The following is a 20,070-nucleotide window of genomic DNA, read 5'->3' on the forward strand; positions in this document are numbered from 1 at the left end:
CAGGGAAGCAACTACGCCGCATCGGTGTCAAACTCAGGTCCTGGAGGGCTGCTGTCCTGCATGTTTTCCAAGTCTCCCTGTTGCAACACACCTGATTCAAATGAACAGGTTAAATGTCAGGCTTCCGCAGAGCTTGCTGATGATCTGATCGTTTGAATCAGGTGTGTTGCAACAGGGAGACTTGGAAAACATGCAGGACAGCGGCCCACCAGGACCTGAGTTTGACACCTGTGAACTACGGAGATCAAGCCCTTAGATTTTACCTATATTTATAATATATAAAGTATTTATTTCTCATGGAACCCCCAAAGTGCCTTCACACACCCACAGCGGCACCCGGGTACGCGTACCCTCATTCGAGAACCACTGTTGGTAGATACTGTAGTTTTTCATATTCATTCAGCTATAATACACATAATTTACACTATAGATCGAACATTATAGAAACGATTAATAAGCACTTTGCTGAGTCACTAATTATTTTCACAGGTGTGTTTTTCTACTTCAATAATTAATGTTGCAAGGCCTCTTCGAAATTGTTCTCACGCCTTCGACCTTCCTCTTTTCCTGTCCATGGGGAAGTCAATGTCCTGAGAGCTGGAGAAACTTTTGTTTTCATTTACAAGTCTAAGTATTTTGCACTGTGCCATTTAATTTGTGTAGGGGCACACAGTGTCAATATAATTGAGGGGGGGATGTTTTCTGGTGTTATCGTCAGGTTTTGTGATTGAGACAGTTGAACGGAATCAACACAAGAAATCCTGCTGTGCGTCGTCAATATTCTTAAACACAATGCAATCGAACACCACCGGTAACATATGAACAAGTTCGCGGCGGAAAAAAAGGCTGGGGACCACTGCCCTAGATTGTCCCTTAGTGTGATTGTGAGCGTAAATGGTTATGTCTATGCGCGCGACCCTCGTGAGGATAAACGGTTCGGATAATTTTATGCATAGATAAACTCGTCCATGCGCTCACTTTGTGCTCAAGCCAAAGCAATAATCATATTACTTGTGGAAGCTTGGTGATGTCAGGTTGCAGTCAAAAATCTTTTTTTTTTTTTTAAATCAGAGTTTTGCGATATCACGTTTTGTTGTCAGCCCATAAATGCATTTTATGCACAGTCTAAAAACTGAAAGTATGTTTCTGCTTCTCTCCCAAAAGTGACTTATGGCCTGTGTGATTTACTTAGCTGTTACAGTCCATCCATCCATCTTCTGATCCGCTTTATCCTCACAAAGGTCGCGGGGCGGTGCTGGGGCCTATCCCAGCCGTCTTCGGGCAGTAGGCGGGAGACACCCTGAACCGGTTGCCAACCAATCACAGGGCACACAGAAACGAACAACCACCCGCGCTCACACTCACACCTAGGGACAATTTTGAGTGTTTAGTCAGCCTGTCATGCATGTTTTTGGAATGTGGGAGGAAACCGGAGTACCCGGAGAAAACCCACGCAGGCACGGGGAGAACATGCAAAAACTCCACACAGGAAGGCCAGAGTTGGAATCGAACCCATACCTCTGCTCTGTGAGGTCGATGCGCTAACCACTCGATCACTGGGCCGCCCTAGAATTATTCCAATCAAAGCCATTTTTTAATTCGGCAGCCAGGGGAAAAGAAGTGAGAAAATTAGCTGTTCAATGTATGGCCCTACAGTGAGTTACATAGGTCCAAAACCACCCTCATTCCCAGATTTTTTTTCTCAAGGGCCTTCAGGAAGCTTCCCAGTGTACACATGCATGTTCCAAGCATAAGAGGTAGCAACAACGCAAACAGTTCATATTTTGCTGGCTTTGACGACATATACTGTTTGAAGGAGCAGTGGCCAAAAAAAAAAGACACAAGCTGCTCATCGATACTTATATCTCTCCCCAGATTAAATATTTTTGGCATGAGGCTGTCTCACATTGTCCAAAGGTCAATTATAGGGGAGCATTTATTAGCATTAGCCAGATAAAATGCATATCAAGAGTTGCAGTCATAAAATTCAATTTGTATTGTCCATAAAAGGCATCAAAAAATATGTCTGGATCGGTCTGGTGCCACTGAACATTTTTGAGTGGTTGAAAGTGAAAAAATATCTTCATGACTTGTTTGTCACACTTTAAAAGCAGTGTTAAAAAAAAAGTATTTTGAGAAAAATTTCCATTTGCAAAAAACGAGCATGTAAAAAAAAGTAAGCTTATTTAAGGCTCTAGTTATGTCATGAAATATTCAGATTATATACAGTATATACACACAATTTTGATATTAGCAAAATACTGCTATCCTTAGTATGCTTTAAAAAAAGTGAACATGTATGGATTGGTCTGATGCCACTGAACAGTGAAACATTAAAAGTGAAAAAATCATCATAAATTACTTCACACGAACAAAGCACGAGCCCCCCTCCCACCCCGTAAGTCTAGTGTATTCAGAAAAATGCCCATTGCCCAAAAAAATGACCTTGCAAAAAAAAAAAAAAATTAAGGCCCTATGTCATATGAAAATTTTCAATTAATGCATATAGAGAATAGCTTGTTTTCTTCATAGTCCATTTTTGGACTTTTATTGTCCAGTGAAGGTCAGGGGAGAGACCCCCCCGCCCCCTCACACACACACACAAATGTATGGATGGGTCTGATGCCACTGAACATTTGAGTGGTTGAAAGTAAAAAACTATTCATAAATGACTGAGTTATCACACATTCAAATGCAGTGCCATTTTTTTGGGACAAAATTAACACAAACGTAGTAAAAATAAAATAACACTGGGGGGTGGGGGGTAATATTGCATTTGTGGAATATGAATTGCGCAGCAAAATTCCCTTGTCTTTATCCATCTCAAGGTGATGCCATTTTCCACTTGTAGACTGAAAAGGACATCAGTGCCGAAGGGCTCAGCTTCCGAAAACATGACCAAACGCAGAAAACGTGAGCCATGATGGTCGTTAACTGAGCCTTTTGGCACCTTGAGGTCACTTTGTGGCAAAATGGCAGCCACCTGAGATGGATAAAAATGGCTGAACTTTGCTGCCTTCATTGATATTCCACAAACAATATTAATCAGAACCCCGTGCTTAGACCATTTGGGGTGCATCGAACATATTGTAAAGAAAATTCACATCTTCAAACAAAGGTGTTGAACCTTCAACTAACAAATTCCAGTGAGTGAATTTTCCCCCCAGAAATAAGTACAAACAAAATTTTTATTGTTAAGTCACACTTTAATTTCCATCTTGTGTATAAATTCTACAAATGAGCCAATATCGAATCAGCAACCTTTCTTCAAACGCTTCTTGCCAGGGTCCGCTTTACATTGTCAACTCCTGCAATGGAAACAAAGTTTGTCAGCAACAATAGTTATTTGTTGCCTCACTAGATTACGAAGGAGCATCTCTTCTCAGGACAGAAATATTGGCTTCAGTTCAACTCAGAAGAACGAAAGTCACTGTCTCAATCATCACTGTAGAATTGTTTGTTAAACAACTGCACAGAAGGTCCGGAGAACTTACCATAATAGCATTGACAATGTCGTTGTTGTTGTTTTTGAGGGCACGTACAGCTTTGGCCCGTGATACGTTTGCTTGTGACATGACGAGTTCAATGTCCTTGACCTCAACTCCAGTTTCATCAACCTAAAACAACAGGATGAGTGAAATATTAAGATGGGCGAAAATGGTGGTTTGGGAATGGAGCTTTTGTCCGTTTGTTGTATGTTAAATTCATATTGACCTCTTCCTCTTCGCTCTCCTCCTGTACTGTTGGCGTCTGTGTATTTTCCTGGATGTTCGATACAGCTTCTCCCTGCACCTTGAATTTTTCTGCAGCAGCCAGCTGGGCTTGCTGAGAGAGATCTTCAATCTAGGTTAGAAAAGGGTGGGGTGGAGTGTGGATCACAAAACAGTGATAACAGTTTGATTACTAACACCAGAGAAAAGGAAGACCAAAATCAATAAAATTGTGCAATTACATAGCCACATACCTTAGCTTCCCCGAAAACAATGTATGTGTCTGATGCGGGGCTCTTGTAGACATCTGGCTTCGTTATGACAAACAAGATGTTCTTGGATTTGCGAATTGTGACTCTGGTGACACCTGTTACCTGCCTGAGACCGAGTTTTGACATTGCCTATAAGAAAAGATATCCATGCCATTCATGCCTTGGTATCGCCAAGTTAGATCAAACGAAACCAATTGCAGCAATTTAACATTACCTTTCGCGCCTTCTTTTCACTGCGGCTTTGTTTGGCTTTACTGACGGGTTCCTCATCGAGTTCAGCAGCAGCTGCAACCTACAGCAAGCAAAGTGTTCATCCATATGAGCGTCAACTCGGAAATTGAGCAACTTAATTTAAAAAACAAAAACGACTCTTCTCAGGACAGAAGGGTTGGCTTCAATAGGCTCAGAAGAACGAAAGTCACTGTGTAAATCATCATCCAGGAGTCTTCATGTTTGGCAAATAGCAGCAAAGAGGCTTCAACCTCACCTGTGCTTGTTGAGTCTGTGTCTGCGCAGAGTCCTGTTCCTCCAGCTCAGGGACTGAGTCGTCACTCTCCGATTCTGTGCCAGAACCTATAATTTTGACCAAAACAAAGTCATTCCACGAAATACAGTGGAAAAAGACAATTGTATATATACTGTACATTACAGGGTTCCCTTACTTTTCACAGGTGACATGTTCCATGATACTAAAGGTAAATTTCTGCAAAGTAGCAGTTGAGTTTTTTTGTTCTTCTATTAAGCCATTACACCCCCCCCCCCGCACACACACGGTTCCACCCTTTTAAACAGTTGTTTCTCATTACACTAATAAGTTTGATGCAAAATAAAGAATACCAATGCTGTAAATCATAGTACTTCTCACATAAGTTCTTTGTCTTACATTTAGTATAAGACTTATAGGAAGGACGGTAGGCATTGATTTACAACAAGGATTTACTGCGCCAAAAGGCAAATTTAACCCACCAAGATTGTACCTTAATTGTGATTTCGCAGAGATTTCAGCGATGTGTACTGGGGGAGGAACAGCGTGCTCTGTTCACAATTTCTGAATGCTGTCTATTATCAGCAGTTCTTGCTTAACCCTGGAGAACCCAAGAACCCTTTACTTCTTTGGAAAATTATGAATTTTACATTAAATGACTGCTATATGTTCACTGAACACCAAAATGTTTTTTCAAATATTTAATGTAGAGCTGTCAGTTTAGTGCATTTTATCGGCATTAATTTAAATGAATTTTAACGTGATTCAATTTTTTCTCGCGAGATTAACGCAGCACACGTCACAACGGATTTTACGTTGCTCTGTAAATAAACCGGAAACAAAACAACAAGCGCGCTGCAGGAGTCCACGCCCATGTCTGTTTTGCCAGCGACGGCAGCGCGAGACACCGAAAACGGATACTTAAAGACTTTATGAATGGAAAGTTTACTATTAAAAAGCCAGATTGTTCCACTGACAAGACCAAAGTTACCTTTATGTTTTGCAGTTGTAAACTGAGCTATCATCATAGCACGTCAAGTCTGAAATACCACTTAATGACCAAGCACACAGCTGATGTGAGTACTCTGCCCCCTTGTCTAAGACAGACAGCTGTGGATCATTTCAAAGTGAAGAAAATGGATAACACGACGAAGAACAAATTTGCTGAAGCCATATAGCTAAATGTATGGCTACTGCATGCAAGCCTGTCAACATTGCCCACAGCCAGACTCAAGCTAAAATCATTCGCATTGCTTCTAACGACTCCACTACGAATTGCCAGCGAGAGCCATTACAAGCTATGAACAGAAATTGTACGTAGCGGAGAAGGCTAAGGTACACCAATCGGGAGAAGACATTGTTTCGGGAGAGAAATAAGAGACTAGGTTGATGAGCCTCTGGTGAAGAAAGAGCAGTTAGCCTGTCGAATACGATGTATGCCACTGACGCAATTGTTACTTGTTTGGAACTATTTTGTGTGGAAGGTTACTGTGTTTCGTGTGCATATAAATAAAGGGGGTGGAGCTTCTCTGTGTTCATCTGACAGTGACGGTGCGCTGAGGCACGTCGAGAGTTCAGCGGTGCTGTCGTAGCGAACACTGAAAATAAAACGTCTCCAGTGTTGTGTTGTGCCTCGAAACAAGTGTAGTCATCTGAAATGATGTCTACACAAAACCAGAGAGAGACTTCCGCGCAAGAAGCACCAACAGAATCAACATAGCCTGACTGCTGTGTTCAAAGCAAACTTGAGAAAAACGAAATATGCAACCATGGCTTAAATCCAATATAGGCTGAGTACTAGTTTACCTTAGATGTGCACTTTATAATTTTATATTGCTCTGTTTTGATTCCCTAAAAAGAGCTGTTAAAGGAGCTGTTGTGTGGCAAAATATTTTTTTCACTGTTGTTTATAGACAGTAATATTGTGTGAGAGAATATGTGCGAATAACTGCTCCAAGTGAAAATTGTTCATGTAAAATTGAAAATCGAAATTGTTATTTCAGTAAATATCTGCATTTTGCACATAGAATACTGATTCATGATTTCATGTTGATGAGAGCATTAAAATGGGGAAAAATAGGACAAAAATATAAAAGGAAATTCAGAAACAAAAAATGTGTGAGTAATCACGATTAATTTTTAGTTCATTTGAGTTGATTATGACATTTGCGTTTTTAATTTGATTAATTATTTTGATCGTTTCACAGCTCTAATTTAATGCTTTAATCCTAATTTAGGATTAGGGCCAAATTTGACCCTTTGGGATTTAAGGGGAGCATTTGAGTAGCAGAATTTATAGGGGCCAAATTTGACCCTGTGAGTTCTCCAGGGTTTTAAACTCTTTACTTGTACCGTTTGATACACTGGGCTCCGATACTGCATTTTTTGGGACACTGAAAAACCTAAGAGCACATTTGAACACTGTTGAGTTTCCAACCGATCTGAGCGGAGCAGTGCACTTAGAGCATATTTCTGAACACACCCACCATGAGGGCACGGGAATTTTGGGTTTGACGAGCTCTAAGAATCAGTCTTGGGGTTTTTTTTGGGGGGGGGGGGGGGGGGGTCCCTTCAGAAAATCATACATAAAAACTGAATCGCCTGATTTTGAAGAAAAACAGAAAGAAAACCTACAGAGCAGCAATGCAAACCCAAAGTAGATCAAATTGTGGTCACAAAGGAAACCTCCACGATACAGTGGAGCCCCAATAATTGAATATCAATGTAATCATGACATAACGACAATAGTTGACATTTTTGCTTGTTCTTTAACTCCCTCAACATGTTCTACAGTGCAGCTAATTACTTTCCCCCCAACTTGCAATAAATGTAATGCATTTACATACTTTTAGAACTTGCTACAGTAAAACCATTCATTGACATCACATCAAGGAGTCTCAAGTTTCCTGAAGAGCAACTTCATTTCAACAATATGGTGATGCTTCAGAATATTGAGAAAGTACCCATTCACAGTACAGATAGTCTGACATAAAGCAACAAGAAAGAAAAAAGCAAAGAAAGAAAGGAAGAAATACCCGCATCGTTCTTGATCACAGTATCCACCTGGGCTGAGGTTTTATCAGATGTGGGGGCAGTTTTGAGCGATGCCAAAGAATTTAATAACTCAACCTCAGATTGGACAGGGGCAGGCTTTGTAAGGGCTTCATCCAATGTCAGTTTGCAGGAAGTTGGGTCGGGTACTGGAGAATCAGCAACCACTTTTGTCTCACGAACTGCTTTTGTTTCCGCCACAGACTTGAGTTCAGCCTTCTGAGCAAGTTTCTCTGGCTCTACCACCTCTACCACAGCAGGTTTGTCCTGCAAGTTTGGATTTGCAGCATTCATGGTAGTAGATTTGTCCTGAGGGACTGGAGTTCCAGCGTCCCCACGGACATGTTTTTTCTGCAAGGCTGGCTTAGTGGTCTCTACAGGAGAAGGTTGAGCAGCCTTCTGACATTGGGTAGCCTTCACAGGAGTAGACTTGTCCTGTGTGGCAGGCTTGGCAGCCTCCACAGGTACATGTTTATCCTGCAATGCTGTCTTGGTGGGCTCTACAGGAGCAGGCTTGGCTGCCTTGTCCTGAGTGGCAGGCTTGGCAGCCTCCACAAGGACATGTTTATCCTGCAAGACTGGCTTAGTGGGCTCTACAGGAGCAGGCTTGGCAGCCTTGACTTGTGCCGCTGGCTTCGCAGCCTCCACAAGGACATGTTTATCCTGCAATGCTGGCTTGGTGGGCTCTACGGAAGCAGGCTTAGCAGCTCCTGCAGGGACAGGTTTATCCTGCAGGACTGGCTTAGTGGGCTCTACAGGAGCAGGCTTCGCAGTCTTGACTTGTGGGTCTGGCTTGGCAGCCTGCAAAGGAGTGGACTTGGTATTGGACTTGTTCTGAGTGGCAGGCTTGGCAGCCTCTACTAAGACATGTTTATTCTGCAAGACTGGCTTCGGGGGCTCTACGGAAGCAGACTTGTCAGCCACTGCGGGGGCATGTTTACCCTGCAAGACTGGCTTTGTGGGCTCTGCAGGAGCAGGCTTGGCAGCCTTGACTTGTGGGTCTGGCTTGGCAGCCTGTACAGGAGCGGACTTGGTGGTGGACTTGTCCTGAGTGGCAGGCTTCGCAGCCACCGCAGGGGCATTTTTATCCTGCAATGATGACTTGGTGGGCTCTACGGAAGCAGGTTTAGCAGCCCCTGCAGGGGCAGGTTTATCCTGCAAGACTGGCTTAGTGGGCTCTACAGGAGCAGGCTTTGCAGCCTTGACTTGTGGGTCTGGCTTGGTACTGGACTTGTCCTGAGTGGCAGGCTTGGTAGCCTCTATTAGGACATGTTTATCCTGCAAGACTGGCTTGCTGGGCTCTCCGGAAGCAGACTTGGCAGCCACTGCAGGGGCATGATTACCCTGTAAGATTGGCTTTGTGGGCTCTGCAGGAGCAGGCTTGGCAGCCTTGACTTGTGGGTCTGGCTTGGTAGCCTGCACAGGAGTGGACTTGGTAGTGCACTTATCCTGGGTGGCAGGCTTGGCAGCCTCCACGAGGACATGTTTATCCTGCAAGACTGGCTTGGTGGGCTCTACGGGAGCAGGCTTGGCAGCCTGTACAGGAGTGGACTTGTCATGGGTGGCAGATATGGCAGCCTCCATGGGGGCATGTTTATCCTGTGAGACTGGCTTGATGGGCTCTACGGTAGCAGGCTTTGAAGTCTTGTCTTGTGGGGCTGGCTTTGCAGCCTGCACAGGAACATGCTTGTCCTGCAAGGCTGGCTTGGTGGGCTCTATGGGAGCCGGTTTGGCAGCCTTGTCTTGTGAGGCTGGCTTGGCAGCCTGGACAGTAGTGGACTTGGGCGTGGACCTGTCCGTCGTGGCAGGCTTGGCAGCCTGTGATGAGACTTGCTTGGTGGGCTCAACGGGAGCAGGCTTGGCAGCCTTGGCTTGTGGGGCTGACTTGGGAGCCTGCATGGGTTTAGGCTTATCCTGTTTGGTTAGCTTGATAACGGACTCAGGAACAAGCTGTTCCTGCAAGGGTGGCTTGTCAGCCTCAACCGTAGCAGGTTTGACATCTTTGTCTTGTGGAACTGCCTTGGCAGCATCGACAGGAACAGGCTGCACAGGAGCAGATTTGATCTGATGGGCTGACGTAGCAGCCTGAACAGCTGGTTTTGCCACCTCCACGGGAGCAGGTTTGCCCTGGGTGGGTGGCTTTGTCTCCAAATTGTTGGGGTTGGCCTTGGTTTGAAATGGTGTTGTGGTCTCACCAGTGACAATTGAAGCTTTAGATTTTTTAACTTGAACAGTTTTTTCAGCAGGCATAGTCTTTGGCTGTAAATCAGTCTTGATTTCCTCCACAGATAGATGCTTAGATTTCAATTCAATTTTAGATACATCAAAAGGGCCAGTAGGACTACTTTGATTTAACATTTTGCTTGGCTTTGTAGGTGGGATGAGTGGTGGGAGATCATCATCAGCAGGACCAGAAGCAGATGTCAACAAAGTTACTTGAGAAGATTTGGAAGGGCTAACAGCAAGAAAATCTGACGCTGCCACAGCAGACTTTGGGAGAACTTTAGCTGCTGGGGTTCCAACAGGTTTTGCAGCAGATGTAGATTTTTGTTTTGGCTCAGTTGGGGCAGGTTTCACATCAACAATTTGTTTGGTATCAACTGATTTTTTACTTTGTTCGATGACCTTGATATCTTGGGTGAGAGGTTGAGGCATAAAGGCCTCTACTTTCTTGGCTTTATCTTGTTTGCCAGCCTTCACAACTTTTGGAGCAAAACGAGTACCGTGATTAGCTGATGGTGAGGAAGCTAAGGGGGATGGAACCGGTGACAAGGGGGTTGAGGAAGGAGTGGATTTTGGTGAGGTGGGAGACGAGGATGAGGCAGACATAGAGGAGTGTTTCCTTCTACCAGGAACGGCCTTTGGGGCAGAAGGACCCTGAGCACTTTTAGCATCTTTGCCTTTGGGCTTAACCGGGCCAGAAGCTGTCTGAGGTTGCTGGGCAGAAGCTGGGGCAGGAGTTGGTGCTGAACAAAAACAGATTCTTTAATTTCTTCTTAAACAGGGACATGGAACTCCTTCCCATGCGGGTTAGATGGTCAAAGCAAGACGCAATCATATTTTTAAGGTTAAAGTAGTGACACTTGTTTGACACAAACCACAACTCAAAATGCAGAGCTTATTGAAATTCCACACAGAAAACTCGGTCAGGGGGTGCTTTAACTATGAGTCAGACTAATTTAAAATTTCCAACTCGCAAGATTCCAAGCACAGCTGCTGAATTTGAGTTAGAACAGACATGGTCAAAAAATACCATCTGAAGCAGATGAGAAGTGCATCATGATGGTCTGCACAGACATCAAGCTCTTCTATAATAAAGAATATGTTCTATGGTACTTAAGCAAAGCGTATTATTTTTATATTATTGCATATACATTTGCAGTGACAAGAAAAGCAGCTGCCATCTTTTGACAGATGGCTTCCGAAATGGTCCTACACATACTCTACGTGATCACTAATGTAGCTATGGTGTGAAGTATGAGCATGTAAGAACTGAATGTTAAATTGATATTGAATATCAGGCAAACCTTTAGCCGTTTGCATTAAGAAATGTAGGTGATAGCGCCGTTTGTGAAGCCCCGCCGCCATCCTTTATTTGCTTTGTCAATGGTACCATGTGTGTTTGCTCAACTTGGCAAGGGTTTCATAAGTGTGTTGCTCAGCTTTTCTTTAGCAGTAGTCATGTTGCAGTCGCCCCGTTCTAGGTTGAAAAGAAGCGTTGGCGAATTGCTCTTCACACTGACTCTTTTTCAGCACATCTTACAATGTTATTTTGACCAACATTCGTCTTGTCAAACCCTGAATCGGTTCCAGGGTAAGGACTTGGGCTTGCTATTAAATGACTCACTGAAACGGGACACTCCTTCATATTTGAAACAAAAGTTGTGTTCCCCCAGCTGAGTAATGTGACAGAAACCTGCCCACTGATTCGCAAAATAAAGACTGAAGACTTCCCCTTCCCTTCTATGCACACTGATTCGCCAAATGAGGATTTCATCACTCCCTCCTAATTTGCAGACAATCAATGGATATGAACAGGTTTGTTTTTGAGAGTATTAATACTCGATCATTTAAAATGGCACATCGAAACAGCAACGGTGACAATAATAACGAGGACGTTACATATCACCTATACCTATACCTTACTGACATAACAGCCATACCAATCGAATTTGTGTCCAATACCAGTGTGATGAGTATGGGCCTGCAACCATCATGACACAATGCATGATACTTCTAAGTTTTGCCCAGTGTAGGAACCACCAGTTGGCACCAAGTACTGTAAATAGCAATATTGTGATTAATATGGGTGAATAATTGGGCATAGGTGGTCAGAGAGGACTGAAGAATAAAATGGGCCATGTACAAAAACCGATGAGGGTTTCAGTGAAGTCATCTCAAGGAAATGTTTCCTGCCGAGGTGTTTTAATTTTAGTTTGAGTTCATTAAGTTTGAGTTCATTTAGTTCTCGCGTGATTCACGGCAAAAATAACGCTCGGTGGCAAGTTGTCCGTTATGGCAAAATCACCGCGGCCTAAAATGTAAAAAGGGTGAGCTGAAACAAATGAAAACCTGTAGATAAAACGCCACATGCTATTATACTGCAAGCCTCATTAAGTTTTCCTTTAGTTGTGAAAAGGTTTAAGCAAAAAACACACACAACATGCCATCTAAAACAAAGTTGTCAGCGCAGAACACCACATGGACCTGGAATAAATAGATGGATTCGACCTTTTCTGCATTGCCTGTGGACACATTGAAAGGCTAGCCCCACTAAGAAAACATTATTCGCCATCGTCATGCCTCATCGTTGTGTCATTGTTGGCTGTAATAGTTGGGTTTCTTTAGACTCCAGATAATCATTACAAACCAGGGATTTGACGCCCACCCAAAAGAAAAGTGATCGATCACCGGGAGGTAAGCTGTTGCTATGGGCGCAAGCTACAAATATCATCGTCCGTTAGAGCATTCTGGATGGAGCACTTGACATAAACGCAAGCTGTTGTTTCCCATATCTTCATTAACAGTTATCATACAAGAGGAGAAGTATACAACACACTGGACTGCTCTGTGTGCGTGTGTTCGAAGGTTTGTAACTTACCATAACATCAGTGCTAATTTTGATTAGCATGTCTGCCTTTTACTGCATGATAGCATTTAGCTAGCGGACATTAGTTTGTTTAATCAATTGTTTTACACGTCAGTTTGGCATGGAACTGTAGCCAGGAGTGACAAATGAACAACTTGAAGTATACTTTGCCTCTTTTTGTCAAAGTGATTGTCAAGGGCTCTACCATAAAAGATGGTCTTGCAGCACATTAGATGAGAACACAAAGTTCATTTGCCATCTATATAGCAGGAACACTAGAAAACTGACTTTGAATGACTACTACGGTACGCCTATTGTGAACAGGCTTGTGTGTCTATATAATAAATGGCAAGTCTTGCTGGGCAGTCCTTACTTTCGAGTCACCAATCAATTCTTTCTTAAGTTTATAAGGATCCAAATCTCCAATTAAACACATATTGCGCCCTTGCTTGCCTCACAAAAGCCTCTGTGTACTTCTCTACCACTTCAGATTGTAAAAGTCCACAAAAAACTTCTAGTCGAGTAAACTAATGTAGATATTTACGATTTAACATTGTACTGTACCCACGTCCGCAATAAGGCGTGACAGCCTATCCCTATGGTTGAACACGTGATCGTAAATACATTGCTATTTTTAGCACAAAGGTCGAATCCCTCTATACGAGGGGATCCTGGGTTACTCAGTGGAGCTAAGGCTGCAACAAATGTGCAACATATAGCAGGTGACAGCCAAAATGACCATCACCTGCTACAAGTACACCCAATACAAACCACTCATCTTACATCACATCAGCCACTCAATAGAAATGCCCCGATTTAAGTCATTCACAAGCAACAAGTACAGTACCAGACCCCTCGATTGCTATTTTTGAATAACGGCATTTCTGAAGACATGCTTGCTTAAGACAAGTTAATAAATACGAACCAGTCTCCACTTGTGGCTGCTGCATCTCCTGCTCCGTCACTGGGACTGTTTCTGTTGCTTCGCCTGGCATGATTGCTAACAAAAGAAGCAACGGTTACCTCATGGGGGGAAAACACGTGCGATACACAAAATCATGTGGATATTATAATAAATGACCTTCTAAATTAAGAAAATAGTTTTGTATGTTCTACGAATGACGACTCGCTGTTACTAATACTTATCGGACCAGTGTGGCAAGCCACGCTTCAGCTAAGTTAGCTCTCTTACCTACGTTAGGCTATAAACAACTAATTTCATAAAACTTGGAATGCTGGTAACGAGACCAGTATTTCATTTTGACCTGAAAACAATCGTCGACTACGAGCAACTAATTGTCAACCCACGAAAAGCCTTGAACAGTTCTTAATGTACTCATGCGGGCCTGGAATGCTGCACGTAAACTTCAGAGCCAATATGATCCTCCATTTTGACGAGCAACTAGTTGTCAGCCCATGAAAGCTTTTAACAGTTCTTTAACTACTCATGCGGCCCTGGAAGGCTGCACGTGAAGTTCAAAGCCAACATGTTCCCCCATTTTGAGCCGTTATAGGCAGGAGTATGGAGGTGCACAGAATACCGAGAAGCGTGAGAGAAGGTGGGGAAATGGCCTTACTGACTAAAAACACTACTTTGAGTTAACGTTTGAGACCGTTGATGGAAAATGTAATCTTTAGAAAAGGCATTGGATGGCATTAGATTCTCAACGGAGATACTCACCAACTCAGGATACTATATCCAAGATGGCTGCGAGAGAGGACCTGTGACCTCAGTTGTAGACGGATATCCGGTTTGGAAAGGACATTTCCCTTTCCGGGTTACTGTCGCCCAAAACTGACTAATTATGAATACGATATCTTCATTATCTTCCCAAACTTTCTTTAAACACACACACACACACAGGATATACAGTAGTTGTTTCTAAAGAGCATTTAAACTCTTGTAGGTGTTACATAGGGAAGTCCTAAATTTAAGTAAAAGGTAGAGTAACAAAGATTAATTCAGTGTACAAAATATTAGTGAAAGCTGTACCGATGCATATTGTAAAACTAGTGACACTAAACACTTCACATGGGTAATCCAAGTAAATTAAATGAATTTAAATAAACAGGTGTTGCACCAGTTCTAAGAGAACATGCACACTTGTGCAACCATAGTATTTCAGTTGCTTGATTTCATTTCCCCTCTCAAAAAGGTATTTTTTGTTTACAAGTTGCACAGGTTATTCTCACATACATGGTGAAAAAGGTTTTTAAACATGCCATTTGAACAGGGGTGTGTACAAGTTGAGATCCACTGTACACATTGTAGGTAAATAAACCCCCATGATTTTTAAGATTCATCACGTGACCAATTTCAATATACTCCTCACTCTATACTTCATCTCATATAATTTACAAAAGCATTATTAGTTTTAGCAGCTACAATGTAATTATGCTTCAATAGGCTGCAAATGTCCTTTTTTTGTTTTGCAACTACATGTTTTCAACACTGATGGAATTATACAAATTACTGTACAAGAACTCAAGCAACATAATGGTCAAGACAAAATAATTTTGAAGGTTTAATTGCGAATGTAGAGTTCAGGATATCAACGCAAAATAATGACGTCATGGTTTATCAGAGAAATGGCAACATTACAGAAGCTCCAAATGAATATGGTATCAATTGTCAGCTCAAAATTCCTTTTGAAGATCTGAAAGGGAAAACAATGGCAAATTCATGATTTTCATACAATATTAAACATTGATGATTTTAGCAAACAACACATACCACTCTTTCTGAGAAGTTCGCCTTTCCATGACTGAGAGGCTCCATCCAAAAACGCATCAAAATATTTGATGTATTTTGCCAGACTGGTTCTTTTGTAATCTGTGAAAAAGATCGGCGTTGAGTGTGCCATTTGGTGTTACTTTTAGATTACTATCCGATGCCAGAAAATTCAAATAAGGAAAATATGTTTTTCTACATATTTCAAGGGCATTTTTTATTTGTGACATAAGAAAAAAATAATTAATTTCACACAATCAACAGCATTCTGTTTTGATTTCCAACCTTTTTCTGCAATTTTTTTTCAACACATTTAATCTGTTATATTCAATCTTTGAATAAATATGAGCAAAATAGATTCCACATAATTAATAATCTGCATCAAAAAGCAAATTCTATGTCAATATTGATTTGAGAAATGAGTGTCAGAAGGAGCAAACTCATGTCACCTCTGATCTTCCTCTTCTCTGCAGCTTCTCCCTCAATTTCCTTGACCTCTGCATTTTCATCTTCCTTCTCACCCACCTTGACACGATCCAACTCATTGCAGATCAAACTACAAAAATATTTCCACATTTTCTCTATTGGATATTGTATCAATAGTGGACACACAACATGAGATATGAAATTGTTGCTGACCTGATTGTGGGTACGTTGAAGGGATCAAACGTATCAAGTTCTGTGAGGTCCATGGGAACCGAGATGCGCCCTGATAAAAACAAAACAAACAAAAAAACAAAACCAAACAAACCCCCCCAAAAAACAAAGATGTAGTCACATTGGGACAACTCATCATAAGCGGCAACTTCTTCACATTTACCTGTTTTAGGATGGACACTGAAGGGGCTCTTCAGCAAATGGTTCACACCTTTACTGACATTGACATCGAGTCGTGGGTAACAATACTGCAACATGATTTCTTTCTCAAAGTGCTGGCCCTTCTTGGCAGCCGCCTTGGTAGATGAAGCATATCAGTAATCTTCTCAAGAAAAGCGCCATTATTTAAAACAAAGAGAAGCACCAACCTGTTTCCTGCTGGCTTGTTCCACGATGAGTTGCCACCTATGCTCTGGGTTCCTTTCATTTTTGAATTCCTGTTGTAACTCTTTTCGAACATGTATACCCGAGTTAAGTCATTTTCACAAGCAAATATGGAAAAAACGCTACAGATTAGACACACTCAGTCAGAAGGATATCTTCAGGCACAAGTGCCAGCACTTGCTCTAGAGACTCCTTGCAGCCCAGTATGTCCTGTTGCTGCAGCGCATACGTGGAAAAGTATCCCTCCACAACTTTCAGAGATTCTCTGTTGAAAGTACAAATACAGACTCAGGCAAACAAGTGTTGAGGTAAAGGAAAACATCAAAAGAGCATAGCCATACTGAATAAAGGGATGAATTGGCTCCGTCAGCACCACTTTCTTCACAGTCTCCTCACCACCCTGTCAAATGAGCAACCAGATGTAAAAATTGACTTTGATTTTAGGTGGACTCTTATGACACAAGCAAGTGTTCAAATCTGAGGCTGCTTGTCTTGCAATTCTTATTTAGGAACATTGTTGGCAAGTTACTTTCAAAATGTAATCGATTACATATTATTAATCACCTGGCATTTGAAAGTAAGACGTTTCTTTACAATATTACCGTCTGTGTAGAGCAAACTACAACCCGGAGGCTATTTGCGGCCCACCGTCCATTTTTTTTTTTTTTAGTAGCCCATGGCATATATTAAAAATAACTTTTGACATGACCGGCAGCAATGATATTTGAAAAAAAGATATATTAGGCATTAGAAGTGTAGCTGTTGAAAAATTTGGTCAATATGAGGAATGGGGACGACCACTACTCCTACTTTTCTATACATGCAAAGACATACAGCTAAAATGGTAAGAGAATTTCTCTTCATAACTCTATGAAGATCATAGTTAATTAATTTCATACAAACAAAAACTTTGTCATTCATGGTCCAATTTGTGAGCATATCACAATCTCCTCAAGCATGGTCAGCTAGGTACACAATACTCTTGTCATGGTTCTGAATGTGGAGATGGGACTCAGATGCTGCTCTGTGGAGGGGTGGCCCTATTATTGTGGGATACAGGGATGCAGCCCACACCCAAAATATTACAAAAAAACAAAACCGACTTGCCTTGTTAGCTTAAACAAAAGGCCTCGATGGAGCAGTTTTCCCCCGTAAATAACTACATGATGTAAACAATATACAATTTAACAGTTTAACTGCTTGATTGATTGGTTTTATCATGTTTACAAAGTTAAATTAAAAATTAAAAATTCTACGTGGCCCTTGCATCTGTACATGGCCCTCGGAGGACGGAGTTTGGAAACCCTTGACATAGAATAATAGGTTACTCCTTACTGTGAAGTTACTTTTTAGTTCTCAGTTAATTGTAATTCCTCATATAGTGGTGGGGGCACAAAATTACAATCTCTAGAGGTCTATCTTGCATCTGCAAGTAGTCGTGACCATGAATAGCTGAATTAAAATTGGATTATTTCACTAAAATAAATAATTAGGTTAGGTTAGACTGCACTATTAAATATTGATTTACCATATAATTATGGCTTCACTGGTGACAGCTGGAACTGAAATGCATGACTGAACTGAGTAACTGTAATAATATTACTAAAATATACAGTGCAAAGCATTTTATTCCTCTGTTACCGCCTAAACGTAATATATCACTGTAACGCATTACCCCCCCAAGACTCTTTAGGAAGCGTTGAAGTGCGGTTACCTTGACCAAACTGAGGTATTCTGCCACTGCGGATCGAGCGGATACCGAAAGGGTCCTGGCAGCTTCATCACACACCCAACAATGAACCCCTCTTCGGCCAGAATAAACCCACAGGAGGTACTGGAAACCAAAGTCATCTAGAAAATCGCATAAACAAAATATTACATCCAAGCCAAAACTAGAAACATCTTAATAAACAGTGACATACCTCGAAGAGCTCTGTCCAGGATTTGTATTGCGATGGTCATTAGAGTCCAGCACTTGGAACAAATGTCTGCAGCACTGTAATCAAAATTTGAGGTTGAATCGAAGGTCAGTAAGTATGAGTCAGTCACTAACCAATGGATGTAAAATATATGGGTACTTGAATGACCTGCAACAGCTTCTGACGTCATCATAATCGGTCATGTCTATATCAAACACAAGCTCCTTTTCCAGCGCTTGGAAGGTTCCCGACTTTACCGTGTTATGTTGATTTGGCTGTGAAAAAAAACAACAGACAATCGTTACATTAATGTGACAGACTGACCTGCTGGGTTGTGCCGCCATACTCTGTGACTGTAGACCGCTCCAATGTCAATTTTGTAAGGGTTCGTCTTCTGGATTTCCTTCTCCAACTCGTTCTGCGTGGTAAAAGACTGGTAGCGGACGTAGATGTCGTCTTTTAGGGTGAAGGAGAACTCTCGGTTCTGGAAATAGTTTTTCTGCACTGATTTTGCAAATGAAAAAAGGAGACATGTGTCACTCCATTTTCAACTTCATAAACTGAAACCTGGACACGGTAATGATATCAACGGGCATGAACAACAACAAAGGCTGCTTTGACGCTCACCTCCTCCATAACTGAGCCAACGGTAGTACTGTGAGAAAGGAAACAGCCGTCGGTAGTAAAGCGGTAGTAAATCAGGTAGACTCGCTGGGTCATAATCTGAAGACGATGACGACGCTGACGGCATTTCACAATATATTCAGGGAACAGTAACACGGTTTATCTGGGATGAAAATATCGAAGTGACTCGTGTCACCCAAAATCTAAAGACTGGACGTGTTGTTTTGCGTCGAATACAGCGCGGGAAAATGGTGCAGTCATTGTACGGAGCCAATGAGAAAAGAGCCAGGTGATGACGTACTGAAAGTCGAAAATGCGATCTCATAAAATGGATGAAAATGGTGACAGAATGGTATTATAAAATTGACTTAACTGTACTATCACAAGACCATAAATAAATACTATATACTTCAACTGCCAGTACTCTGCTTTGAGATCGAAGATCTTCATTGCGTATCAGCGAAGTGCATTGTGGGTAAGGAAATATTTACTCTATGGGAAGTGTAGTCATAGATGTAATGCACTCGCCCGCTGCATGAGTGAGAAAAACTGGCATGCTGATGTATCGGCCATGTTGGCAGGGGCGACTTTCTCGTTAAAGCCTTATGCATTGACATTGAAGATAGGTCGTAACCTACTGATTTCCCAACTGAATATAAAAATATTTAGTTTTTGCCAAAAGTGTACTTTCTATATGAAACATAGAAAAACAACCCACACTCAGAGGTAATGTAGTCTACAAAGGCTTATTCTTTCAGTTCTGTTGTTGTACTAGTACGGGTTGTACACAGAGTATGCAGCATTGTATCCCGGCATCCTTATTCTTTCAGTTTTCCTTCCGCCCACATAAATGTTAATTGCTGACAACTTAATTGTACGTCACCACACGCACCCAACTCAAAGTTGCCATGTTGTATTCCATCCATCCATCCATTTTCCGATTCGCTTTATCCTCACAAGGTTCGCGGGTGGGGAGGCTGCTGGAGCCCATCCCAGCCGTCTTCGGGCAGTAGGCGGGGGACACCCTGAACCGGTTGCCAGCCAATCGCAGGGCACACAGAGACGAACAAGCATCCGCACTCACACTCGCACCTAGGGACAATTTCGAGTGTTCAATCAGCCTGCCATGCATGTTTGTGGAATGTGGGA

General features: G+C 42.1%; 2 protein-coding genes and 2 non-coding genes across 4 annotated transcripts; all 4 read right to left on the reverse strand.

Annotated features, from left to right (window-relative positions):
- Nucleotides 1–3,185: 3,185 nt before the first annotated feature.
- naca (nascent polypeptide associated complex subunit alpha) lies at nt 3,186–14,369 on the reverse strand. The gene is made up of 9 exons (XM_086114721.1): nt 14,288–14,369; nt 13,532–13,606; nt 7,502–10,483; nt 4,470–4,555; nt 4,197–4,274; nt 3,965–4,111; nt 3,715–3,843; nt 3,495–3,617; nt 3,186–3,308 (listed from the first exon to the last, which is right to left on the reverse strand). The coding sequence occupies exons 2-9, from the start codon at nt 13,599–13,601 to the stop codon at nt 3,294–3,296; spliced, it is 3,630 nt and encodes a 1,209-aa protein (XP_085970847.1). The 5' UTR covers nt 13,602–13,606; nt 14,288–14,369; the 3' UTR covers nt 3,186–3,293.
- On the reverse strand, nt 3,378–3,452 carry LOC147210680 (small nucleolar RNA SNORD59). Its single transcript, XR_015103038.1, has one exon. It is a non-coding gene; the product is annotated as a small nucleolar RNA SNORD59 (small nucleolar RNA).
- LOC147210681 (small nucleolar RNA SNORD59) lies at nt 4,352–4,424 on the reverse strand. The gene has a single exon (XR_015103039.1). It is a non-coding gene; the product is annotated as a small nucleolar RNA SNORD59 (small nucleolar RNA).
- A 749-nt stretch (nt 14,370–15,118) lies between the features above and the next one.
- Nucleotides 15,119–19,319, reverse strand: prim1 (DNA primase subunit 1). Its single transcript, XM_086130512.1, has 13 exons — nt 18,925–19,319; nt 18,644–18,801; nt 18,466–18,572; nt 18,301–18,374; nt 18,093–18,229; nt 16,720–16,778; nt 16,532–16,643; nt 16,363–16,452; nt 16,158–16,290; nt 15,977–16,046; nt 15,787–15,893; nt 15,341–15,439; nt 15,119–15,263 (listed from the first exon to the last, which is right to left on the reverse strand). The coding sequence occupies exons 1-13, from the start codon at nt 19,046–19,048 to the stop codon at nt 15,244–15,246; spliced, it is 1,290 nt and encodes a 429-aa protein (XP_085986638.1). The 5' UTR covers nt 19,049–19,319; the 3' UTR covers nt 15,119–15,243.
- Between the last annotated feature and the right edge of the window lie 751 nt (nt 19,320–20,070).

The sequence above is a fragment of the Hippocampus guttulatus genome, chromosome 1 (genome assembly GCF_054856545.1).
Source record: "Hippocampus guttulatus isolate MCC_2025c chromosome 1, RoL_Hgut_1.0, whole genome shotgun sequence".
NCBI lineage: Eukaryota > Metazoa > Chordata > Actinopteri > Syngnathiformes > Syngnathidae > Hippocampus > Hippocampus guttulatus.